Source organism: Gadus macrocephalus, chromosome 4 (assembly GCF_031168955.1).
Source record: "Gadus macrocephalus chromosome 4, ASM3116895v1".
NCBI classification, from domain to species: Eukaryota; Metazoa; Chordata; class Actinopteri; order Gadiformes; family Gadidae; genus Gadus; species Gadus macrocephalus.
Window position 1 is genome coordinate 16,785,499 of NC_082385.1, and position 26,723 is coordinate 16,812,221.

The 26,723-nt window shown below is 45.0% G+C and overlaps 2 protein-coding genes across 3 annotated transcripts in view; both read right to left on the reverse strand.

Moving 5' to 3' along the window:
* Nucleotides 1-26,723, reverse strand: part of LOC132456257 (proteinase-activated receptor 2-like) — a 155,117-nt gene that overhangs the window by 74,436 nt on the left and 53,958 nt on the right. The gene's annotated exons all lie outside the window — the stretch shown is intronic.
* On the reverse strand, nucleotides 7,796-9,118 carry LOC132455519 (uncharacterized). Of its 2 annotated transcripts, none has more exons than XR_009525258.1 (2): nucleotides 8,330-9,118; nucleotides 7,796-8,129 (listed from the first exon to the last, which is right to left on the reverse strand). XR_009525258.1 is itself a non-coding variant. In XM_060049377.1 (2 exons), the coding sequence occupies exons 1-2, from the start codon at nucleotides 8,797-8,799 to the stop codon at nucleotides 7,950-7,952; spliced, it is 654 nt and encodes a 217-aa protein (XP_059905360.1). In that variant the 5' UTR covers nucleotides 8,800-8,906; the 3' UTR covers nucleotides 7,796-7,949. The 2 variants fall into 2 exon arrangements, 1 of the variants encoding a protein (XP_059905360.1); XM_060049377.1 differs by having other exon boundaries at nucleotides 7,796-8,133; nucleotides 8,330-8,906.

Genomic DNA, 26,723 nt, shown 5'->3' on the forward strand with positions numbered 1-26,723 from the left:
CTGTCACCTACTCCACCTGTTACACATGTACACATCCATAATTATGGGAACCCCACAAATAAAAATAGACAGAATCAGGGGCCCCGAGGACAGTTTAGAAACAATCAACAACCAGGATCCCAAGGACAACGCAGAGGTCCTTTAATATGTTTTGGGTGCAACCAGGAAGGACATACTAAGAGAAATTGTTTTACTAACCCTTTTCCATCCCAGCAAACACAGGGTAACAGTGACCAGGGACAGGCAGGTCCCTTTATGGGTCAGGGATACTAGGGGTGCCCAGAGAATCCACAGGGGGAGGGTCAGCTTGTAGCAATCACAAAACAAGCTGATGAGGAACCAATACTGCAGGTTCTGATAAATGATAGAGGCACGCCAATGATGGCTGACACTGGAGCCACTTACACTCGCATAGGTCCAAATATGCCTCTCACCTCACCCTGGCAGGAAAATTCACCAAAACTTTAGGATTCTCGGAACACACGCAGTTAATACCTATGACAGCTCCAAGTCATAGGTATAGCTCCATTCTTATTTTAAGTTGTATATGTGAGTGAGTGAGTGAGCGAGTGAGTGAGAAAGAGTTACATTGAGTTGAGTTAGAGGGGTCAGATGAAGTGATTTGTGAAGAGTGAGACAGAGAAGAGGAAGAGTGTGTGGATTGGCAACGAGAAGTGGCGATGAGATTGGAGAAGGCTTTCCGGTTAGAATTTTCTTTGGGAGAATGATATCTTTCGATGGCCTTTTTAAGATTAATAAATCTAGTTTTGGAGAGTGTCCAAAAAACGAATAAACCAGAAAGGAAAGGAAAGGAAAGGATTACTGAAAGTGAAAATGGTTATGGAGATTTGTGAAAGCAAAGGAAGTAGATAAAGAGAGGTAAAGAGAGTTAGAGAGAAGGAACGTAAAAAAAAAAAAAAAAACGCAGGTGGGGGCTGGACAGAGAGACAACAGAGAGAAAGAGATTGAATTTGCATTGTGCCTAATAGATTATTTGTGCGTTTGGATGTACTCTGTAATTGGTTCCTGTATGTAACCCATGTCCACTGTTTTAGAAAAAACCTAGAACCACCGCTGGGATTGGTGATTCTGTGGCTCTTGGAGACTCTGCATCGTGTCGGAACACCATGTGGTATAGATCATTACATCTTGGTACACAGAGCACTGGTGAGACAACGGGTTGGATCAGAGAGAGAAGGTGTTTGGAGAAGGGAGAGGAATGTAAAGAAAGCAAAAAGGGCGGACGCGGACCGACGCAGAGGTAATAAATCAGCGGAGAGGAGGCTGGGGGTCGGTTTAGCTCAGGAAGTAGAGGGTGTCTTGTAACCGCAAGGTTGTTAGTTCGATCCCCAGCTCCTCCTAGCTGAGTGTTGATGTGTCCCTGAGCAAGTTACATGGTGATCACAGGATTTAGGAATAATTATTTAGACTCCAAAACATGAGCAAGTAGCGTTAAAAATTGTCTGCACACCACACTCCACAGGAGTCAATGGGTTCAATGGCGCCAGGGTAAAGTGACTCATCAAAGGAGGAGCAGACCCAACCCATGGACTCTGCGTGGATAGGTGGATTTTATTTTGGTGCTTGGACCTGACGAGGTCTAGGTACCAGAATAACAACACAAATAAAATATTTCCTTCAAGATTATGATAAGTAATAGACAATTTATTAAAAGTGATCTTATAATTTAGAAAAAACAATCGGCAATACTTAAAATTAGACCGAATAAGTATGATAAAACGTTATCCAAATTTCTAATTTAGGTTATCCACAATGACATGTCATTCAAAATAAATAAGTAAAATAAAATAAGAAAGGATGCGTATGTGAGCCTGTTCTCGTGTGTGTGTCAGGGCCGCCGAGGTAGGGGAGAATCCTCTCCTACTCCGAGTGATGGAGTACACAAGGGGATACACAAGCACACTTCAGATAAAACAATATGGTTAATTAGTAAATAGAAACAATGTATTAATTCAGTGTTGAAATAAACTAGTTAAGATCAACATAGAGGGTTTGGGTTTGGTATAGTAGTGAATCAGAATATGGAGAACATTAAATGCAAGTTTTAATATTGTGATTTTTGTTTTCTTTCACATCTCCCTAGTAAAGGACAGTAGGTGGGTTGACGCCACATCTGCTGGGAAGGAGTCATACATGCTATGTTGTCAAATTGGATTCGGAAGTAGTGGGTTTACCTTCAAATGCCACTAATACTGCTGCAACACTTTAATAATTTTAACTCTGATAAATTATCTTTTGTTTTATAGTCGCCCTGATGTGTGTTCATGACGCACACATATGGCTGCATAAGGCAGATGCGGCTGAAGACTCTGTCTCCATCCCTCCACTTTGCGATCTATACCACCATATAGGTGGGGATTGATCGTGTCCCAGGTATGGCATCCTGCAATAAGCCAGTATGGAAGGCTGGTTAGCCAACGACAGGTAAGATCCCCTTGAAGCCCGGGACAACCTAAATCAGGCACAGTCACGATTACTTGGCAGAGTCACTGTGAGCACTGGCTCACTTGATCATGGAGTGACGGACTGCAACCATCATAGGAAAAGCCGGCTGATGTAGGGTGGAGGAGGAACAGGAGTCAGATATGTCAGCTCTGGCAGCAGAGGTGGTCTTGGAACGGGGCATGTCGCGTTTTATTTGGTTTTATTTTACCTTTGTGGTATAGAAGCCCACTAACGCATGTACGTTTTTCGGTTTACTGCATGACTTTGGAACAGCGTGGTCTCAGGCGGCTGATGGTAAACCCACCCATATTGGGCTTTGGTTTTGGACATACTGGTTTCGATTTCCCTTCCCAAAAGATTGGTTTTAGTTTGCTGATGGTTAAGGTTAGACGGTTCGACGTTGGTTGCACCAACGGCGTTCTTAGATTGGCTTATCATTTAATGCGCATGGTTTTGACCATTGCGCAAGGGGGGAGGTATTGAGGAGAATAAAATAAAAAAAAAAGAATAATAATAATAATAATAATGATAATAATAATAATAATAATAATTAGAAAACAAGGTTTTTCTTCACCATACTTGCAAACAATGATTGACATCCAGCTAAATGAGTGTGAAAAACAGTGTTCAACAGATGGGTAGAAGCAGTCCCATCAAAAGACCCAAGTGCGGCTACAGTAATCAAGTTTCGGACTAGAGAAGTCATGACAAGGTTTGGAATTCCGTCAGAAATAAGCTCAGACAAAACGTTTATTCAGAGAACTCTCAAACATGTGATTCAACATTTGCATGTCAAATAAAGACTAGATTACGCCCCGATCCTCAACCACAAGGTATGGTGGAAAGAGTGAATGGGACGCTCAAGACAAAAAATTAACAACATTTGTGCAAGCACTAAATTGAATTGATGCACTACCACTGACACTAATGAGTTATCGCATGAAAAATAACAGAACGACGCATCTAACCCCGCATGAAATGCTTAAGGGTCGACCCATGCATTCACCTAACATTCAAGGGTCCCAAAAGGGACTTCCATTAGAGTAATTAGAAATAGAATTAAGGAAAATATGTTTGAACATCTAACTGTTGTACATAAGTTTGTAATTCCAGCAAGAGAAACACAAAGTTCCAGGGCCAGAGGAGGAGCCAGATGCAGACACGCCCGGAGCCGACCAACTACCCAAGGATGATGCAATCAGATTTCGGCAGCACCGGATGGGTCGGTGGCCAGGGTGCTGGCAGGGTTACAGTCCCTCAGATTAGATTTGGCAGAGAGCTCCGGCATTAATGACCCCTTCACAGGATGGATGGAGAGCCCAATGAGCGATGGGCGCTACAGGTGCAGCAGGTGCCATCCAAGCTTACCTGGGGATCGAGTATACACCGGAGAGTTTGGACGCGGGACCGCCAGAGGGGCCCGACCTGATCTGGCTGGAGAACATAGAATAGACCCCCTGCACCATTGTCCAAGAGCCCCCACGCAATGCAGCGCACCAATACATGAAGATCACCTGACCCCCCCCCCCCCTCCCTTCCCCATCCCAGCCACTACAAGCAGACCCCACCACCACACCCCCCTTCCCCCCCCGCCTGTGACGTGCTAGTAACCTCTCCAGGTGGGCTGCCCCATTCCCGTCCCCGCCAACGGCACCACCCCCCTCCCACCTGATGCACCCACGTCGCCCAGACCAGGGATCTGCGTTCCGGTACCAGGGGCTGCGGCCCGTTCCCTTAAGGCTTGAGGGCGCCCCTGGCTGTATTCGCTTCTGTACGCTTCACCGTTTTTAGCCACTCCCATATCTATGCCCGCGTCTACGCAACCGACGCCGGGAACGTAAATGTTGTTGTTTATATCGCTGTCCCACTAGATGGAGCTCGGGGATACACACGGGCGAGATTCCAGGGGCCTTGATTGCCCGTTTATCAGATGAGGTCCTGAGCGCAGTTGAATAAAAGGGTCTAATGCTCAGGTGGCGCCTTGCGTCCACCTGCCCGTGATGACGCTCAGGACTATTCCGTGGTTTCTTAGTTGTTCCCGTGCCCCGGGCCTACCCTGAATACCCCATGCGTGTGATTGCTTATTGTTACACAACCAGTTAACTCCTCCTCACATCCTTAGTGTGTGGTCTTCTAGGGATGGGTTGAGGGGGATTGCCATTCGTTGTGTACCTCATATCTTTCTGATATTATTGTTATTATTTAGGGACACGTTTCATGGTTGCATTTCTTTCCTGTGATTGTTATTGTGTAGTGTTTGTGTGATTGTTGCATTTTTGTTATTGTTTACTGTTAGTCTTATTGTTGCTTTTTGCTGATACTGTTATTGTTTGGAGTTTGTTTTATTGTTGCATTTTGTTGTTATTATTATGGTTTGGTGATGGTTTTGTTGTGTGGCCAGCTTTGTTGTTGGTTGTTGTTTTTTGGTATCGTTTGATATTTGTTTTTGTATTGTTGTATGCTTGTTGTATGTTTTTTGTGTATTAGCTGCTGCCAGTATTGTTGGTATTGTCTGCTCGCGATGTAAGGCCGGGGTGGATGCCACCCCCTAGGTGGGGTGTGTATGGCATACCCATGTCTGAAGCATGGGTAGCGTTTCTCCCACGTGGTTCCCCGTACACCCGGTCCAGCGAGTTGTTTTAGTCCCATGCTCATGGTTGTTTGTTTTTATGATCATTTTGCCTTCTTTCTGTTATTTCTAATGGTGTTATGATGGTAGTCCCGCGCTGGAGTCCTATCCCTCGTACCCCTAATGAGTAAAAGTCGTCTTGCGACGACTTGAGGGGGATATGTTGGGAAAAATAACCTGATGAGCACATCACATGGCAGGCACATTAATATATAGTCGACTCTTGCTCTAAACCCAACGAACACATAACACAAACATGATAATATAGTCAGGTCAAGGCCAGAGCCGAAGGCCCCATTTCCCAGGCAAATGGTAGACACTCAGACAATGCACCAGTCATCCTCAAGAACGGGAGAGCCACATTAATTTATCACACAGGAGACACTTCGAAGCTCTCCCCCGTTAGGAGGAACCAAGAGATACACCTGCCCATACCAGGGCCTCAGAGCCACATTAAATCATCACACAAGAGACACTTCGGGGGGGGCACTCCCCCGTTTTAATTTATCACACAGGAGACATTTTGAGAGCTCTCCCCCGTTAGGAGGAACACAAGAAGATCCAGGGCCTGGGAGCCAAGGTCCAGCAAAAACACACAGAACCACACACACCTCAAACGCACACACCTCATCGAGAGGAGGATACAGCTTAAAGGCACCCAGTGCAACTTTCGAGGCTTAAAAATAAACATTCAATTTCTAGTCTTTTTTACACGTAGTAAGTTTCAATAACTCCATACCATTACATACCGACATTCAAGCAGCAAAGATGAGACGTCGTTGTGTGGTGAGAACTGATAGAAAATCGATAACAACAACAATGCCGCCATTTTCTTTATTTTTTGTAACCTACAATAAATAAAGCAGGCTTCCAGTCAATGGAAAAATGGCTTCTCCCCACCGGCGATTGTTGTTGTTTACGATTTTCTATCAGTTCTCACCACACAACGACGTCTCATCTTTGCTCCTTGAATGTCGATATGTAATGGTATGGAGTTATTGAAACTTACTACGTGTAAAAAAGACTAGAAATTGAATGTTTATTTTTCATTGAATGTTTACATAAAGTTGCACTGGGTGCCTTTAAGACTGTATCACACAGGGACTCGTCACCTTCTTCTGAAGCAGACCTTCCACGGAGGCGAAGCTCTGGACGAACCATCAGCGCTGATTAGGGACTTAGACATATTCGATCTCTCACGCTTTATGACTCTGTATAACCGTTGCCACTTTACTTAATAAAGCCAAGGTCCTCGTGCCGACAGACTTTATTACCTCTCCGTCTCATTTCATCTGGTCCAGTAACTAGACAGACCGTTTTTCCCCTCAGTATCATTTGTATATTACTGTACATCAAACATTTGCTAATTACAGTATTTCAGCATATCAAGTAGGCTCAGGGGTGGGTAGTAACGCATTACAAGTAACGCAAATTAGTAAAAAATTACTTTTTTCGGATAAAAAGTACTTTTCACGTTCCTTTTTTAAGTCTGTAATTTTACTCTTACTCAAGTAAATATTTGATTTAGAATTCTACTCTTTACTCAATTACATTTTCCATCGTGCCTTCATTAAAATGAGTATTTTCATAAACATATTATCTTCGTTGACTGTAATACAAGCGTACACGTTAGCGACGCCCCCTCCCTAGATTGCAATATTTTAGCGATTCCATTGCCGGGGAGACAGCTCACAATTACGTTGGGGCTGAGGACTCGAGCCAGACCATGCTATGCGTGGGCTGAATCGCAATTGCGTCAAACCAAATCTGTCTGGAAATTGCAATAAGTGAAAGATACAATTTCGCACGTTGAGCAACCAGTGGTGTGACTCGTTTATTTAAGTCAAAGAGAAAAGCCGGAAATCAAAACGTGCTGCAGGTAAACAAATCCCGCATGGGCTCTGACGTCATGAGACGCCGTAATCCTTAAAGGGACAGCGATCCCTGAACCACCAAAACAGTAAATGACATGCAGTAAACGACAGCACAATTGAAAGAACAACACATAACAAAATACTGTAGGTGAATTATGTTACACTCACTACATCTGATTCATTACCACTCTCTTCATCCCACACCACAAACATGACATACAAAATGTCGTGGAACAGAAACAACAACCAGAGCTATTTATAATTAAGCAATAGATCACGACAGGCTGTGGTATGTGCTCATTATACCACTGTTAAGGGGTATCCTATTCTCTCTCTCTCTCTCTCTCTCTCTCTCTCTCTCTCTCTCTCTCTCTCTCTCTCTCTCTCTCTCTCTCTCTCTCTCTCTCTCCCCCCCCAGCCAGGTTAGTGTTTAATTGGTAACTGTTCCTACAATGCTTTTGTCAAAGCTGAAGTTAAATTCCATGTTTAGTGTAAATTTGTTTGATGGCCTATGTTTGTTTAATGAACAATACAGAATGAAGCAACTTGTGAAGAAATGTTTGAGAGTGCATCTTTCTCACACATACACACGTTAGGTCTTTTTCACTGATCCAAGCACTGCAATACAAAAATGTAAAGTAACTTGTAATTTGAGTAACTTTAAAACAAAGTACTTTTTTACTCTTACTCAAGTAGGTTTTTACAATTGGAATATTTACTTTTACTCAAGTATATTTGAAGGAAGTAATTGTACTTTTACTTGAGTATAGATTTTCAGTACTCTACCCACCTCTGAGTAGGCTATATGTAAACCTTTTCTCCCCAGTTGAAATAAGTGTTCATCTTATACAGCAGGCCTACTTTAGTGTAACATCATTTGGTATAGTAAACAAATCACAACAACCAACATGAATTTGAAGTTTTATTCATAAAATATAAACTATATACAAAAACAAAACGTATGGAGAGTTTGCTAAATATCACAGCTCATCTTGGGCATCTACCGTCTCCTGGTAGCCACGGTACTGCCCATCTTGTGTTGGGTAATTAGCCCTGATGGCCTGGACAACACACGCTGGCAAAACAAGGCGATTGCCTCTCCCAAGTCTCTCACCTTGCAGTATCCACTGCAGGAAATGCCGGTAAGATGTTAGCCTATACTGTCTAAGAAAGAAAGAACAAAATTAGCAAAGCAAGATTAATTATGCCTTGAGTAGCCTACAGCATTACACAGACTTGAAGCTAACGTAACGTAGCCTATGCTCTGCCAATAAGGTCGGCTACTTTCGGATAACTACATTGTCACGTTCCCCGTGACTCAAAACTATTGTAGCCAATGTGTTAGTAAACAAACACTTACTCTGTGCTCAGACGTCCGTTTCTCCCGGCGGGCTTTGGCTGGCGTTTCCAGTTGACTTTCTGGGTCCGGAAATAAGTGTCCAATACCCAACGGTTCAGATGAGGCGTAAAGCCTGGGTGAGATGTTACACACACGGCCCCTTCCTCGCCAGATTCAGCCATTTCATCGCGAAGAAACTGGCATCGCTGAAATTTGCTGCAGCACAGGGACTCTTTGTGAGTCTCCATAGGTGAACAGAGCAAACAGGTACACCACCAGTTCACTCCGGCGCGATCCGGCTCCTCTGCAACAGGCAAGGCTTGTTCAGCTGCAGCCGCAGCAGCCTCCTCCTCTAATCGTCTCAGTTCTTCCTCGCTGTATTCTGGCTCATACAAATAGCCCTGAATATCACAATGCAGCAATATATTTTCAAACTCAGCTGTTGCTTCTGCCATGGTCAGAGGTTTGTGTCGGTCTCCCGTCCCTCTCATTCCCCCTCAGTACGCGAGCTGAGCGTGCAAGCGTGCAAGCTCCCGCCCCCTCTCATTCCTTATTGGTGGAAAAATGTCCAGCAAATTTGCCACCAAAAGTGTGTTGTAGTCCTCGGCCCTTCTAGCGGGAAGAGAGGTTTCTCCCGAAATGACGTCAAACGCGTCATTTGACGTCATTTCGGGAGAAAATTAGATGAGAAAAAATGGGCCAAGGGGAGACTGGTTTAGACTGATATTTTTTTATATATTAATTTACATTACAATAGCGATTTTATAATGATAGAACGCCGGTTCTAAATGGGTGAACTATCCCTTTAATGTGAAAGGTGTTACGATGACAAGTTTGGGGATAATGCATCTATACAAAGTATTTTCAATAAAAAACAAATTGACATATTAACAATAAAAGAACATGCATGGCTACACCCTCATAAGTCAATCTAATTAGTGGCTGAATACAAATGTGTCCACAGACATGGCAACTAACGTATGATACTAAGCATTATTGGCCCTTAACACTAAAAAAACACTGCCTCAAAAGGCTATTGGCTTAAGCAATACAAGTAGAGGCATATACTTGAACTTTATACTGTTACGTCTGGGGGTTATGCATGCTGTATGTTTGCAGGCATGTCTTGTTTGGTTCTGTTTTGTGGTGTTTTTGTCTCCCTCCTGTCACTTTTCGCAGATCTACCCCTGAGTTCATCAATCGCCCCACCTGTTCCTGATCAGCAATCAAGCTTCTGTCCGCTGGTGGGGCCCAATGTTGTCCAGAATGTGCTTTTTTATTTTTTCGCCCCTGCCCTTCAAACAGTCTGAGTCCGCCACTGGTCCCCTTTGTGTTCAGTTCGGGGCGGCCGTTTTTGGGGAGCAAGTGAGGACAGGAGGATACCCTGGGGTCTACATCTTGCATCACGTAGGTTTACCTGTTGTTACAACCCTAGATTAGAGTGTGCACCACCCACTGTATTTTTGGGTGCCTAGCCTTTTGCTTACTTTGGTGCCACTGTTAGTCCTCCTTGACCCCCGGGTTGCTTGTTTTCTTTTGTAAATAAATATTATTGTGTGATACCTGGTTTTGCGGTTTTGTGCCACTGCACCCTCACCCTACGTCTGTTGCCTTATGTTGCGCCCTTCAAATGAGTCACCACCAGGGGGCGTAACATAAATGGGGGCTCATCCGGGATATTTGATCCATTTAAGCAACAGACTGATGAGTGTTGGTGTGCAGCGTGCACGTCAAATAGGCGGCTAGTTGTGTTAATTTAGTTAGCTGGTTGTGTCATTATTTTACCTCTGTAAATATGGCTGCTTTTGCTATTGAGGAGTTTCTTGGCGATCCTTCGGTTGAGCGTCTTGACCATTGTAGGAAAGAGGATCTGTTTGCCATTGCGGCACATTTTGGTGAGGGTTTTTCCAAAAGCATGGTGAAGGCTGAGCTGAAAGAAGCTGTTGTGCGTATGTTAGTGGACAAGAATGTGTTCATCACAGGTGACGGTGCATCTGTTGTTTCTTCCCCTTCCCCTTATTTTTACCCAGGGAAAGACCAAGTTGAGGTTGAAGAGGTTATAGGGGGTGATTCAGTTATAGTAGAGGCCTCCGAGATAGAGTTTAAGCCTCCTCGTACAGTGCCCAAATTTACTCCACTCTCCCCTGGTAGAAGTAGTGAGGATGCTCGCCTTAGGCTACATCTAGCACGGTTGCAGTTCGAGGCACAGGAGAAGGAGAGAGATGCTGAATACAGTCATCGGTTGGCCGCCCGTTAGCTCATCGCTACAATGAGGAGCGGGAGTGTTACTATTGTCATCAGATGGGGCACATTAAGAGTGACTGTTTTATGTTTAAACGCAAGCAGTCGCAGCCAAATAAGCAACCAAAAGAGGTTGGTTTGGTCCAGACATTGATAGCTCCAACGTCAATGGTTTCGGACAAGGAATGTGATAAACTAGACCCCAGTTATGAACCATTCATGTTGAATGGTCTGGTTTCTCTCAGTGGCAGTGAGTTGGACCAGTGTCCAGTGCGCATACTGAGAGATACGGGGGCAGCACAGTCTTTTATATTGTCAGACGTGTTACCTTTCTCTGAAGAGTCATCACTTGGCTCTAGTGTGTTGGTGCAAGGCATTGAGATGGGTTTTGTGTCTGTGCCTCTCCATCAGGTACAATTAAACTGCGGTTTAGCACAGGGAGTGTTCAAAGTGGGCGTGCGCCCATCATTACCAGTGAGAGGTGTCACTTTTCTGTTGGGGAATGACATTGCTGCTGGCAGGGTTCTGCCAGTTCTAGAGGTTTTGGAACACCCTGAGGTTTTGCAGCCTGATGTATTGGCTCAGAAGTTCCCTGAAGTGTTTTCAGTTTGTGCAGTCACCCGTGCTCAAGCACGTAGTTTGGGGGAGGTAGTTAATCTGTCAGAGACTATGTTCGTGTCAGAGTTGTCTGATACGCCTGCTTTCCCACTTGTCTCCACTCAGCCAACTGATGAGACGAGTGACCAAGAAACGCTTCAGCAGGATAAGCTTACCTCTGAGACAACTAAGTTGCCTATGACTCGTGGTAATCTTATCATGGCTCAGAAGGAAGATGCTAGTCTAGCCCAATGTTTTGCCTCTGCTCTTGCTCCAGAGATGGTTAGAAACAAGGAAGTGTCATATTTTTTTGATAATGATGTCCTGATGCGCAGGTGGAAATCTCGGGTGGATTTCGAGAATGACTGGAGTTATGTGGTTCAGGTTGTCGTGCCTACATCATATCGACAGTCTGTGTTATCTCTGGCTCATGATCATCTCTGGTCTGGACATTTAGGGATCACAAAAACCTATGACCGAGTTTTGAAGCACTTCTTCTGGCCCGGGTTAAAGAGGGATGTAACCAGGTTCTGTCGCACCTGTCATGTATGTCAAGTTACAGGGAAGCCTAATCAGGTTATTAAACCTGCCCCACTTCCCCCTGATTCCGGCTATGGGGGAGCCGTTTGAGCACGTGCTGGTAGATTGTGTTGGTCCCCTGCCGAAAACAAAGTCTGGTAACCAGTTCCTGTTGACGATTATGTGTTTAGCTACACGGTACCCTGAGGCTATTCCTCTTAGGAAGTTAACATCTCAGTCTGTAGTAAAAGCCCTGATCAAGTTTTTCTCTACTTTTGGACTGCCTAAGATAGTACAAACCGATCAAGGTACTAACTTCCTTTCAGGTATATTCGAACAGGTGTTAAAATCATTGTCCATCGCTCACAGAATCTCAAGTGCTTATCACCCTGAGTCGCAGGGTGCCCTTGAAAGGTGGCATCAGACCTTCAAGTCTTTGTTGCGCAAGTACTGTCTGGAGAGCGGAAGAGACTGGGATGAAGGTGTTCCCCTAGCTCTATTCGCAGTCCGAGAAACAGTTCAAGAGTCACTGGGTTTTAGCCCAGCTGAACTGGTGTTTGGCCATGCAGTAAGAGGCCCATTGAGGGTGTTAAAGGAGCAGCTTATGGACGAGTCTCCATACACCAAACACGCCAAACGAAATGTGTTAGCAGGTTTAAAGAGCGGCTGCATGAGGCTTGTAGGGTCGCTAAGGAGAGTCTCTCTGCTGCTCAGAGCTCTATGAAACGGCAGTTTGATGGAAAGGCACTCTTTCCAGTCAGATGATATGGTTTTAGTTTTACTTCCCATCCCTGGCTCTTCTATGTGTGCTCGTTTTTTCGGTCCTTATTCTATTGAGAGGAGGTTAAGTGATACTGACTATGTTGTCAGGACTCCTGATAGGCGCAGGAAAACTCGAGTGTGTCACATAAACATGTTAAAACGTTACCATCCTAGAGGCGACATGCAGCCTGAGAGACGCCGTGCGCCCCCTGTGGCCGCTGTGGGAGCTGCGGTGCCAGCAGCTGTGAGTTCTAGTCCTTCTACGCTCACAGTGAGTGATGAGGATGGTCTGAACGGTCACAAGGTCCAACAACAAAGTCCTCGGTTATCCAACTCTGTGATGTTGTTGAACCTTCCTTCCTTAATGCCACACTTAAGTAAACAGCAGGAAGCTGACATGGTGGGGCTCATTCATAATTTTCCTTGTCTATTTGGAAAAGCAACAGTGACCTACTTGGGAAAACAGGTCGGCGGTGGAAAAGTGTGTCCCCTTGAGGCCAAGGTAGAGGCCATCACATCTTTCCCAGTGCCAACCACACGGCGGGAGTTGCGCCACTTTCTCTGGATGACCGGTTACTACAGAGGGTTCTGTAGGAACTTCTCCTCGGTTGCAGCCCCTCTGACTGACTTGATCAGTCCCTTAGTGTATTTTGTGTGGTCAGATAGGTGTCAGACAGCTTTTGAAAGCTGTAAAGCCCTTTTGTGCAATGCCCCAGTCCTTAGCGCTCCTAATTTTGATGAACCCTTTTCTATTGAAGTTGATGCTAGTCAGGTTGGGGCAGGTGCAGTTCTAACCCAGATGGATTCCGAGGGTTTGGTCCATCCTGTAGGGTACTTCTCAAAGAAGTTCAACAGCAGCCAGACACGCTACTCTACAATAGAGCAGGAGACGTTGGCCTTACTGCTTGCACTGCAGTTCTTTGAGGTATATGTGGGGTCTAGTGTGGAGCCTGTGGTTGTATACACAGACCACAACCCACTGGTTTTTCTGCACCGAATGTATAACCACAACCACCGTTTAATGCGGTGGTCTCTGGTTATGCAAAGTTATAATTTAGTAATCCGCCATAAGAAAGGCGCTGATAATGTTTTTGCTGATGCCCTTTCTCGTGTTTAGCCTGTTGCAGGTTGTTATTTTGAAAAAGGGGAACAATGATGGAATATGGTTGCATAGGGATGGTGTGGGTTATCGTCAGCCATGGGCTGACTCTTTATGGGGGGGGGGGAGTGTTACGTCAGGGGGTTATGTATGCTGTATGTTTGCAGGCATGTCTTGTTTGGTTCTGTTTTGTGGTGTTTTTGTCTCCATCCTGTCACTTTTCGCAGATCTACCCCTGAGTTCATCAATCTCCCGACCTGTTCCTGATCAGCAATCAAGCTTCTCCTCACCTGATATATAGTCCCCTTTGTGTTCAGTTCGGGGCGGCCGTTTTTGGGGAGCAAGTGAGGACAGGAGGATACCCTGGGGTCTACATCTTGCATCATGTAGGTTTACCTGTTGTTACAACCCTAGATTAGAGTGTGCACCACCCACTGTATTTTTGGGTGCCTAGCACCTGTCAAGGGGGGGGGTTGGGTTATTATTTCCTTTTGCTTACTTTGGTGCCACTGTTAGTCCTCCTTGACCCCCGGGTTGCTTGTTTTCTTTTGTAAATAAATATTATTGTGCGATACCTGGTTTCGCGGTTTTGTGCCACTGCACCCTCACCCTACGTCTGTTGCCTTATGTTGCGCCCTTCAAATGAGTCACCACCAGGGGGCGTAACATATACCCTGAACTTTTAAACGTTGCAAACTGTTACGCGCCTCCCCTTTTTCTTCTTGTTCCACCCGCTCTATTCTCTTCTTTCCTCGCAGGTGTTCCCGATTCCTGGGGGTGGAGCTACGGCTACTTAAGGCGTGGCCTGTGCTCCCGATGGGGTCTCTCATTCTGGCGTCTTCACGCTGACCCGAGCTGCCTTCTGAATCCTACTTGGAGGACTGCTATTTGTTTTCGTATTTGTTTTATATAGCGGAGGATGGGAACTGTAGGGAGGAAGTGCTGGCTTCGACGGCCCAATGCGTGGCTGGCCCAGGCTTCGTCCAACCTTTTTGTTTCTTTAATGAGTGTCCTTTTGTTGGAAGTTCTGTGAATAAACGTCACCACTATTGTGATCGGGAACTTTGGTCTATGTATTCTTAATACGTTGCGGGCCGCCGGATCGCGAGCCGTGTTGTAAGGGTGGCCGTAACATATTTGGGGGCTCGTCCATACAAGATTGTTATTGTTTAACGCACTTGCGTTGTTGTCTTAGGGTTCTATTTTTTTCGTCTCTCTCGTCAACTGGGGTTTGATAGCGTGGTTTGATTTAGTCGAGATGGAGTTCGATCTGGAGGGTTTTGTGGATGACCCAACCATTGAAAACTGGATGGGTGCACGGTAGAACACCTAAAGCTCATTGCGGGGAGATACAGTGTCGATGTGAGTAAGTACGGCAGGAAGCCAGTAATTAAGGAACGACTTTTGTCTGTTTTGGTTGAACAGGGTGTATTGGCAGCGCAGGGCGCTATTTCCCCTCGTGAACCTGATGAGGTGGGGTTCAACGAGCAGATAAGAATGAAGGAGCTTGAGCTGGAGTTGCGTAGGCTGGAATTGAAGGAGAGGGAGATTTCCTCCTCGTTGAGAGAGGCGGAAATTTCCTCCTCTTTGCGAGAGAAGGAGATTTCTTTGAAGGAGAAGGAGATGACCTGCCATTTCGAGGTGAGGAAGCTTGAGGAGGAGACGAAGCGTGTGGTGCGGTTGAAGGAACTTGAGCTGGAGATTGGCGTGGCTGTGCCATCTCCCTCAACAGGTGGGCGTACACACTGGGAAAGCGCTGCTTTTGATGTGACTAGACACATTCGCCTTTTGCCGGTATTCTCTGAGAAAGACGTGGATACGTTTTTTATTCTTTTTGAGCGTATTGCAACCACGATGAAGTGGCCTAGGGATTTGTGGACGGTGTTGCTGCAGTGTGTGTTGACTGGGAAAGCGCAGGAGGTTTACGCGGCGTTGTCCTCTGAGAGCAGTCTGGACTTTTACTTGGTAAAAGCTGCCGTTCTGAAGGCATATGAGCTTGTGCCGGAGGCATATCGCCAAAGGTTCCGTCGGCATAGAAGGCTGGAGACGCAAGCTTATGTGGAATTTGCTCGGGAGAAGGAGGTTTTTTTTGATCGGTGGTGTTTGTCACAAGGGGTGCAGACTTTGGGTGATCTCAGAGCTTTGGTGCTGGTGGAAGAGTTTAAGAACTGCTTGCCTGAGAAGATTACCACCTATCTTAATGAGAATAAAACTGTCTCGCTGTCCGACGCTGCGGTCCTTGCTGACGAGTACGCACTTACACATAAGCTTGTGTTTGAAAGAACTGTGCCGCAAGAGCGGCATGCTAAAAGCGATTTCTAGTGCGTCCGGTGTGGGTTCAAGTGTAATTGTCCGTGGTTTTGGGATGCAGTGCATGGGGTCACCGTTGCATACAGTCTACCTCGAGTCAGATTTGGTGACCGGTCCGGTGGTTGTCGGTGTTCGTCCCTGTTTCCCGATTGAAGGAGTGTCCTTTCTTTTGGGAAATGATCTAGCTGGGGGCAGGGTGTTGGTAAAACCTGAAGTGACGGTGGTTCCTATGGTTACGGAGAGTAACGATAGTTTGGCTCAGAAGTATCCTGGAGTTTTTTCTGCGTGTGCCGTAACCCGTGCGATGGGAAAACACCGGCCCTTGGACGATGAAGTTGGTCTCTCTGGCAGTTTTGTGGATGTGACTGCTACACCTATCTCTGGCCAGTCGTCGTCTGGAGAGGTTGGGGAGGTAAGCTTTTCTGAAGTGTTCGAAGGGCGTGGTTCGCTCGTGTCTGAGGAGGTGGCCGACGGTGTCGCTAAACCCGGCTCCGCCTGTACTTTGGCGGTGTGCAGCGTTGGAAGTGTCGGGGTCGGGATTGCGCTGGGGACGGGGGAGGATGATGTGGAGGTTCCGTCCAAAGCACTAGTGCAGGGGAGGTTAAAGAACTCTGAAATGTTGACTCATTTGGCTCACCTACCTGACCTTCAACGCGCTGATGTTGCAGGTTTGATCTTTTCACGCTTTGAGTTGTTTTCTGACGTTCCTTCCTGTACCTCAGTTCTGCAGCATGATATTGATGTAGGCGGTTCTCCACCAATCAAGCAGCATGCCTACCGGGTGAACCCGGACAAGCGGCGCCGTCTTAAGAAGGAAGTTGGGTACATGCTGGAGCACGGGATTGCTGAGCCCAGTTTGAGCTCGTGGAGTTCGCCCTGTCTCTTAGTTGACAAGGCAGATAAATCAGATCGTTTCTGTACTGACTTCCGAAAAGTGAACAATGTGACAAAGCCGGACAGTTACCCTTTGCCTAGAGTGGAGGATTGTGTAGATCGTGTTGGCAGCGCGTCGTACGTGACGAAACTCGATCTGCTAAAGGGGTATTGGCAGGTCCCGTTAACGGAACGTGCAAAGGAAATCTCAGCCTTCGTAACGCCTGATTTCTTGCAGTACAAGGTGATGGTTTTCGGGATGCGTAGTGCGCCCGCTACGTTCCAAAGGTTAGCGAACACGGTCTCGTGGGGTGTATCTGGGTGCGAAGCCTATTTGGATGATGTGGTGGTTCATTCTGATACCTGGCAGGATCACATGGAGCAGTTAAGTGAGGTGTTTGACCGGTTGGGCAAAGGCTGATGCGTTGGAGCATTTTCCTCCAGGCCTTCAACGTAGTTATTAAGCATATTCGAGGCAAGGATCACGTGGTAGCAGATGCGTTGTCGCGCTTGTAAATCAGTGTCTGAGATTGTTGTGTTTTCCTTGTTTTCTGTTTTTTTTGTTTGGGAAAAACTAAACTAGAGGAAAACACTAACTTAGGGTGGAGGTGTTACGCGCCTCCCCTTTTTCTTCTTGTTCCACCCGCTCTATTCTCTTCTTTCCTCGCAGGTGTTCCCGATTCCTGGGGGTGGAGCTACGGCTACTTAAGGCGTGGCCTGTGCTCCCGATGGGGTCTCTCATTCTGGCGTCTTCACGCTGACCCGAGCTGCCTTCTGAATCCTACTTGGAGGACTGCTATTTGTTTTCGTATTTGTTTTATATAGCGGAGGATGGGAACTGTAGGGAGGAAGTGCTGGCTTCGACGGCCCAATGCGTGGCTGGCCCAGGCTTCGTCCAACCTTTTTGTTTCTTTAATGAGTGTCCTTTTGTTGGAAGTTCTGTGAATAAACGTCACCACTATTGTGATCGGGAACTTTGGTCTATGTATTCTTAATACGTTGCGGGCCGCCGGATCGCGAGCCGTGTTGTAAGGGTGGCCGTAACACAAACGTGCAAAAACATAATTATATATTTATATGGCATTCAGTCCAATGCTGGAAATATATCTGGCATTCAGTAGGCCAATGCTGTGATAAAATATGTAAAGTATGACCAAGTGTTTCTTTCTGTTCAATAGATAGAACGTTATCAATCCCCTGTGGGAGAAATTTGTTAATGTCTGTCCCTATAAAACAATAATGGTAAAAAAAAAAATACACGACGGTAACTGCGTAAGTCAAACCGTCCAATTTGAAGGCTCTACTTAACCACGCCCCCTACTCACTTCCACCAATGCAAAGCGAACAGAACTGAGTAGGGGAGGGCGTAGCCTAACTAGTTTGCGAACGACCCAAAGAAACGCTACGCAAATTCAATGAGAACATGTATGAGGCTTTAATAAAATCCCGGACGATTTATAAATTCCGCCACCATTTTTTTAAAAGTGTCTCAAAAAGAGGGCATGTCCGGGCAAAAGACGACGTCTGGTTACCCTACGTACGGGAAACCCATTTGATTCCTACCTGTAACACTGTTTAATAGCGGCCCAAATTGGTGGGCGCTACCCTGGTAATTTCTCTGCGTGAGAAATACGAAGTGTGGCGTGTAAGCGTGTGCATGGGTTGAATTGCGTGTGTCAAACGCCGAATGCGTGAGACTTGAGAGCCCTGTTACTGGTATATTATCCCGGATGCCGGACAGTTGCAGTTCAGCAAAAGAGGCGTAGAAGAAGAAGGGGGCCGGATGTTGACAGTAATGGTTGTGGAACTGGGCCCCGTTTCCCGAAAGCATCGTTAGCCTAAGTGGATCGCAGAGTGGGTCGTACGAGCATCGTACAGTTTTCACACCGTTTCCCGAAAGCATCGTTGGTAACGAACGTCTTGAAAACACTCGTAGCTAACGAGTGCTCCAGGGTACTCGTAGGACGCTAAGTGCCTCGTTAGCCTACTATAGAGTGAACTCATTATTGCATGAGGGAGTCTTCATTCATAAAAAAATAAAACATTCGGGAGTATGCAATAATACAAATTATTCTAAAGAGGTCAGAGACTCCGTGCACAGCCCCGCCTTCCCCAGTGAACCAAGAAACCCTGCGCCATGACGAACGGGGGATTTCTAACCTTTACAAGATGGTCAAATGTAGATATATAAATGGCCTATAATAATTTTTATAAACTAACTTACGATATCAATAAACGATTGTTTCTTTACCCCCAAGCCAAACTTGCTGAGTATTTCACCCCGGTGAACAGCTCATCGTTCTCCCCCCTCAATAGAATAAATCGAGCAGTATGCTGCTGGCTCCCTAAACCAAAACCAAATGTTAGAATTAGTTTTGCTTTACACTACCAAACAAAAGCAGCTTAAATAGCAAAATAACCAAGTTAACTGTGTAATCAATCCCAACGTCTGTAACGTTACGGTCTGAAAACCAGGGTCCACAACCTGTGTTCGCGTTGGTCCATTTATCTAACGTTACAGAATAGCAAATTATCTATATAATCGCCACAATTTCGGTAAATATAACCATTTTGACCTCTTAAATTTGAAACTATAGGGCTTAACGGGTGTTCTTAGTTAACGTTACAGCGTCACTAACTGTAACGTTACCTTACTTATATTGCCTATTACTTAAAAAACGCGCTGCGTAGCGGTTATCAATGAAGTACTACATAACATTGTGTTGGGAATAGGTATTTTGGTATGAAGGTATTATTGTAGCAAAAGTCTTTAGCACCTGTAACTGCAGAATTTGAATGCGTACACTAAAGTCACAGTAAATTTGAAGTCGTACATATTTATTTTGCATGTGTACTCTAAAGTCACAAATGTGTAACAGTACATTTGTAGTCGTAAAAAAAATATAAATATTTTTTATACCATTGTAAACACAAAATAGGGTCTACGAGTACGCTAATCTGTGTTACAGGTGCACAAATCCTTTTGCTACAATTATTGCAGCGCAGTTGGTGCAAAACACATTCGCACACCCGTGTTTCATAATCTGAGAACATGCCCAAAAGGTGTGCATTCGTAAACCCAAATTTGAACAAATGCATCAGAAGTTGCACATCTGTGAACGCTATGTTAATTCAGCATTTTAATGAGCGAGCACAAAACCATTTTACAACTGCTCGAATCTGCTCCTGCAAGTCTCAGCTGTGGGTTTTTTTGCAGGTTGTTTTGCAACACCCCTAGGTGGTAAATGTGTAGCAAAAGTATTCGTATCCGTAGATGACAGAGCGTCCGTGAGCGGGACAAAATAGTCCCGCCCATAATTTCCTAATCCAATGAAAATCGCCGGCAGGGATGCATTTCTCAAATTACACTGTCTGGGACCCACCCCGTGCCAGCCATGGAGCTATAAAGATCGCAGCATACTCAGCACGGGATACGTTTATTTCTGGAGAAGTGAAGAGGGCGTCCTACTGAACGGAGATGGGTATCCTACATTATGTAAAAATGAAATGACTTAGTTCAAGTGAATTCCCCCCAAAGTATTTCATTAACATGCCGCAAATGTCCTTGAATGTATTTTAATGGTCGCCATAACATAAATTCAGAAATGTTAATGCAATACTTTGGGGAGAATTCCCTTGAACTAAGTCATTTCATTTTACATAATGTAGGATACCCACCTCCGTTCAGTAAGACGCCCTCTTCACTTCTCCAGAAAGAAACGTACCGCGCTAAGAATGCTGCGATCTTTATAGCTCCATGGCTGGCACGCGATGGGTCCCAGTCAGGGACGGCTGGTATAAATGGGCTAACAGGGCTAAGCCCTCTTACAGTGAAAATATATTATTAAATTCTTAGAACATATTGTTTTAAATTTTGGTAGAACCTAAAGGAGCAACAGCACCAAAAAGTGACAGAAAAACCCAGGATATATATATCTTCGTTTTTTTTCCTGTGAATGGGCTAAATGTATTCAGCCCAAGCGCAGTAGCGTAAGCTTCCATTGACGTTTGATTGACAGGTGCCCTGACACGCCCCCTTCATATGCTTCCCATTTGGGCTAAATTAGTTTAGCCCAAAGGCTGACCTAGCACAGTAGCTACAGTACAGTGTCCTTCGACTAATCACCGCACAGTAGCGCAAGTGCAGTATGGCGGGCGTTAGCATGAAAATGAATGAAGTGGATTATTTACTTTCTAATCGGTTTTCTTTAATGTCTTTGGAGGAAAAATTGGAAGTGAAAAGATTGGGGACACATCAACCAAACGATGTACAGATTTACTGTCAGGAGTGCGGTCAGAATATGGCCGGTAATAGTGCATTTGTAAGCGGGTCAACTACGTTTCGTATCGAAACATTTAAAAAGCTGTCTAAATAACCCAACATGACGTGACAAGTGTGTAGAGATAGTGGCCCCTCTCCAAGCTGCATTTCAGCGACAGGCAGTAACAATAAGGTTCTCTAAGGAATCGGAAATGATCTCATTTAATGTTGCATACAACATTGCCAAAGAGGAGTTGCCATTCTCAATTTAAATCCGAAATTATTCTCATGAAGAGAAATGGATTAAACATCAACCCGACGTAGGCCTATAGCAATGAGATGGCATGTGCACAATTCATTGCAGTAGGCCTAATGGGCGACACCTTAAAGCAAAAGACAGCTGCGGACGTCGGAAACGCCACATAGGTGTCCTTCATGATTGACGGCGACACAGACGTCTCTACCAAAGAGTGTGTGATCGTCTACAGCCGCATTTTGCGCAAAGGGAGACCAGTCAACATTTTAATTGTGTAATACTTTAAGCACAAAAAAAGTTTTATTTTGCTTAATGGTTTAGTTCGAAATGTTCAATTTCAGCTCAGTGAAGCACTTTAAACACCTTATTTTTCTTTTTATTTATAATTGTGCTTCAAATAAAGAAATGCCTTTCTCTACACCTTAATCTTGTTTAAAAATCATTCACATTATATGAAAGTTATGAACAGAGATATAAAGGTGACCTCATGGCGTCTGGAGCCCTGTGAAGTATTGATAAATGTAATGCATTCTTTAGCCCACCCACCCAAAATCACCACCAGCCGTCACTGTAATTTGAGAAATGCATCCCTGCCGGCGATTTTCATTGGATTAGGAAATTATGGGCGGGACTATTTAGTCCCGCTCACGGACGCTCTGTCATCTACGGATACGAATACTTTTGCTACACATTTACCACCTAGGGGTGTTGCAAAACAACCTGCAAAAAACCCCACAGCTGAGACTTGCAGGAGCAGATTCGAGCAGTTGTAAAATGGTTTTGTGCTCGCTCATTAAAATGCTGAATTAACATAGCGTTCACAGATGTGCAACTTCTGATACATTTGTTCAAATTTGGGTTTACGAATGCACACCTTTTGGGCATGTTCTCAGATTATGAAACACGGGTGTGCGAATGTGTTTTGCACCAACTGCGCTGCAATAATTGTAGCAAAAGGATTTGTGCACCTGTAACACAGATTAGCGTACTCGTAGACCCTATTTTGTGTTTACAATGGTATAAAAAATATTTATATTTTTTTTACGACTACAAATGTACTGTTACACATTTGTGACTTTAGAGTACACATGCAAAATAAATATATACGACTTCAAATTTACTGTGACTTTAGTGTACGCATTCAAATTCTGCAGTTACAGGTGCTAAAGACTTTTGCTACAATAATACCTTCATATTTTGGCGCCCCCTCTGGTTGCAGGCGCACACCTGCTCGTTGAGAAGGTGCCGTGCGCAGATGGAGTGAAACCCCCACTGAAGTCCGTAGGTTCACGATACAAACACCCCGGTGCCTCTCTGCACGGAGCTCCTGCACCAGATTGTGGTATACCCCCTGTTCTTGTCTCCGTTCATTGATGGGGTGCACCCAAACCCTTCGTCTTCTCCTTGCCCGCCTACGGCGCAGCAGAAGAAGGGCAACCACCCTCTGTCTGGCAACAATTGTTCTGTTGAAATAAAAAAAACTCAATAAAATGTAAAATAGCTTGTGTTCAGTTAAAATGGATAACTACTGGCTGCATACATGGCTGCATACATGTAAATGTGTGGCTATGTTAAGGCTATATAGATGGATAGATAGCTACTTTATTTGTCCCAATGGGGACCAATAAAGCCATCCAGTAGCTCAATACAATAAATACACACAATAACAATTGGCCTTAAAAGGTGACTGCACTACATACTAAAAAGGCTTAATAGAAGGTCCTGCACTCATTGAGATTATTGATGCAGTAGAAGAATAATTGCAAAATATAAAATAAATAAGAAATGACAGTAAATAGAACGATAAAGTGCCCTACAAACTAAGTTGGTAGATCTGCTGCTTGAAAACATACTTTCACTGCGCAGATTATACATTTTTCAAATCATTCAGCCAAAAAGATGGAAAATAAATAAACTAGAATACAATAGGCTACTCACCCATTGCATTTCGTCTCTCTGTTGCGGTTGATTGACAGGTGACTTCCTGATTTTATATTGCAGCGCGACCGTCGCGCCGCCTCCTGTTGGTGCTAGGGGCGGCTTTTGACGCGCGTGAAATGCGCGCCGCTGCGCTTCGGCGCCGCCGTGTTTAGGCCTTTAAACGAAGTCGTATTAAGTCCCCCAGGGCTTGCTATATATTTTGTATTTGAAATGCAACGGTCTTTTCGTGGAGACTACGCTCAGAGCAGCTGGAACTGAACAAGAGGAAGGAGGAAAACGGGCTATGAAACAAAATTTGATATTTTTGTTTATCAGTGTTACAGAGATCATGACGATAGCTGATGTAACGGGAGTCCGGGCGTGTGCAGGACCTAACCGCGCTGTATTATCACTGTTCCACTGCGCATAGACAGTCAAATGTAGCTGAGACGGTATAGGAAATGAAATAAAATGAATGAATGAAATGAAAATAGGCTATTTATTTCAGGTAGCCTATTTTTTCACCCAAAAAAAATAAAAAAAAGGTTAAAATCCCCCCCCAAAAATGGAATCACGTTCCCAGCGCCCCCTCTAGGTTGTGCGAACGCCCCCCAGGGGGCGGTACAGCCCCCGTTGAGAAAACATGGTCTAGGCCTACACCTGTACCTGCACATTGATGCTGTGGAAGGACTTCCTATTAACCCTTATAAGGTGTTCGGGTCTGTGGGACCCGTTTTCAGTTTTTAGCTTTATAAAAGTGATACAAATAATTATTATTTTGAACTAAGATTCATTGGCTTTGGCTCATTTTCTGTGAGGAACATGAATCAGAAAACATTTTCAATGACCCCCCCCTGTATACCCCCCCATCACATTTATATTACACACAGGGTGTTCGGGTCCAGTGGACCCGGAGCTAGTTTAAGTGTGGAAATCATAGGTTCTGTGCACCCATTTTCCCTTCTTCCTCTCTCTCTGTGTGTGTGTGTGTGTGTGTGTGTGTGTGTGTGTGTGTGTGTGTGTGTGTGTGTGTGTGTGTGTGTGTGTGTGTGTGTGTGTGTGTGTGTGTGTGTGTGTGTGTGTGAGAGAGAGAGGGGGAAAGAGAGAGGGGGAAAGAGTAAAGCAGGTGAATGGGCCCTTGGTGTGAGCACCCACAGTGTGCACCCACTGTTCCCGCACAAGGTTGCAAAATTGGAGCACCCAACACTATCAAGCTTGGGGACCTGACACTATAAAAAAGCTCTGTCAGCGTGGTTCCATACCACAACTGATCAAGATGGCAAAGCAATTCTCTGTTCAGACTGCCTTACAGCTGATATTTGAAGAGACAGAGGGTTTTGATGGTGATGCAGAGGAAATAGTTTCGGAAAGTGAGGATAACATTTCAGAGTTTGAAGAGGAGGATGAGCATCAGCCAGCTCCGAAACGTAAAAGAGCCTCAGGACTAGCCCTTCAGCAGCCAGGACAAGCCTGCGAGCAGCAAGCCCCAGGACCATCCCGTGAGCAGGCAGGACCAGCCCGCAAGCAGCCAGCCCCAGGACCATCCCGTGGGCAGCCAGGACCAGCCCGCGAGCAGCCAACCCCAGGACCAACCCGCGAGCAGCCAACCCCAGGACCAACCCGCAAGCAGCCAGCCCCAGGAACAACCCGCAAGCAGCCAGCCCCAGGACCATCCCGTGAGCATCCAGGACCAGCCCGCGAGCAGCCAACCCCAGGACCAACCCGCGAGCAGCCAACCCCAGGACCAACCCGCAAGCAGCCAGCCCCAGGAACAACCCGCAAGCAGCCAGCCCCAGGAACAACCCGCGAGCAGCCAGCCCCAGGAACAACCCGCGAGCAGCCAGGCCCAGGAACAACCCGCAAGCAGCCAGCCCCAGGAACAACCCGCAAGCAGCGGACCAGCCCGTCAGCCAAAAAGAAACGCTGTGAAGTGTGTGGACCCATGATGGACAGAAAAACACAATATGCATGCAACCAGTGCAAAAAATACATATGCAATACACACACAGTGAGACTCTGCCCCTCATGTGTGGTATAGTCTGATATACGTATAATGGCCGTGTTCAAAGGCTTTAATGTGTTGTTCAGACAGATGTTATTGAGTATGTTTCAATTTCTAATGATGTTGATTATTTCCCAGTTATGCCTGTTTTATGAGGCATTTCCTTATTTTGTTGCATTTTAATGCAAAAAGAAACAAAAACGAGTGGCACCTCTATTCATAAATGTGATTTAACAAAGGTAAAGTGAACAAATTTAACATATGTGTTGTTTATATGACTTGCAATTGGGATGAAGTAACCATCTGGTGAGTATTCAAAAAAAAAAGCTTGAGTATGTTGAATTAAAAGGCAATGGGTCCACCAGACCCAGCAGCACCTCCTGTGTAACAAAAACACGAACACCCTATGAGGGTTAACATAGTCTCCTTCATTCACTGAAGGAGCTTTAATAGGAATATGAGTTCCATCGATGCACCCGATGACACCCGGTAAACCTACAACATTACAAATGTATTTATTTAATTAGGCTAAATAGTGCACATTATTTATTAAATTAAAACGTTCCAAGAAACAAATAGGCTACAATATTGCTACTGTTACCTGCAATTCTGTAGAACTCTTCCTTGATTGTTCGTATGGGTCGGTGACTTGGAAACATCACAAACGTGTAAAGAAAACGTTTCAGTGCCAAAGTCACATTTCTGACAGACCGAGACATGGTTGCCTTTGAAATGTGCTCGGCGTCACCGACGTTGTAAAGAAAGCTGCCGTTTGCAAAAAAACGTAGTGCCACACAAATCATTTGTATTGAATTTAAAGCATGCCCCCGGTGCGTTTGACAGTTAACATGGGGGCTGACAAGGTGGTCTAAATAAATGATAGATTGCACTGAAAACGATAGCGCCCGTGAAGAAAATTATCAGGAAAAGAAAGTATATCCAACCGGGGTCTTAATAATCGTTCCTCACGGAGATTCATTCTGAGGATCTTAGCCTCTACGTCCACGGGGAGCAAGGTACGTTTTATTACTCGGTTTTCTGGGAATAATTGACGCAAGCAGAAACCAGAAAACAAGCCGTTTTTTCTTTTTGACAAGAAAACGAAAAGCAAAATTTCAGTTAGTTTATTCGTTTCTACGTTTTGTCAAAAAAACGAAAATCAATATTTCAGTTCGTTTATTCGTTTTTTGGTTCTTACTGAGCGAAACAAATTTACCACTCAATATCTGGTTTCCGCCGGTAGGCGGGTCCTCTTATTGGCTAGCGTGCTTCGTTGACCTGTGCTCTTCATAATAAAAGTTCTTCCGTTTGATAATGTCGACAAAAATATTACTGTATTATAGACACTAGCAGACACAGAGGACCACAACACCCACAGTAAAGACTGACACGGCTTCAAATAACAATAATAGTATTCATAATCATTTGAAAATGAGAACTTATGAAGTTATGATGACTTCAGTGCAGTTGATGTTTAGCCACAGTTAATACATGCAGAATAGACCTGAGGGCTTTACTACGACATCATTGTCCGGCTCTGAACTATGCGCTCTGTGTGCGTTCACATCAAAGGAG

Coding starts and splice junctions, on each gene's coding strand:
- LOC132455519 (XM_060049377.1), bottom strand. CDS start 8,799: ATGAGAGGGACGGGAGACCGACACAAACCTCTGACCATGGCAGAAGCA. Junction 8,134..8,329: donor AACGGACGTCTGAGCACAGA/GTAAGTGTTTGT, acceptor TTTCTTTCTTAG/ACAGTATAGGCTAACATCTT.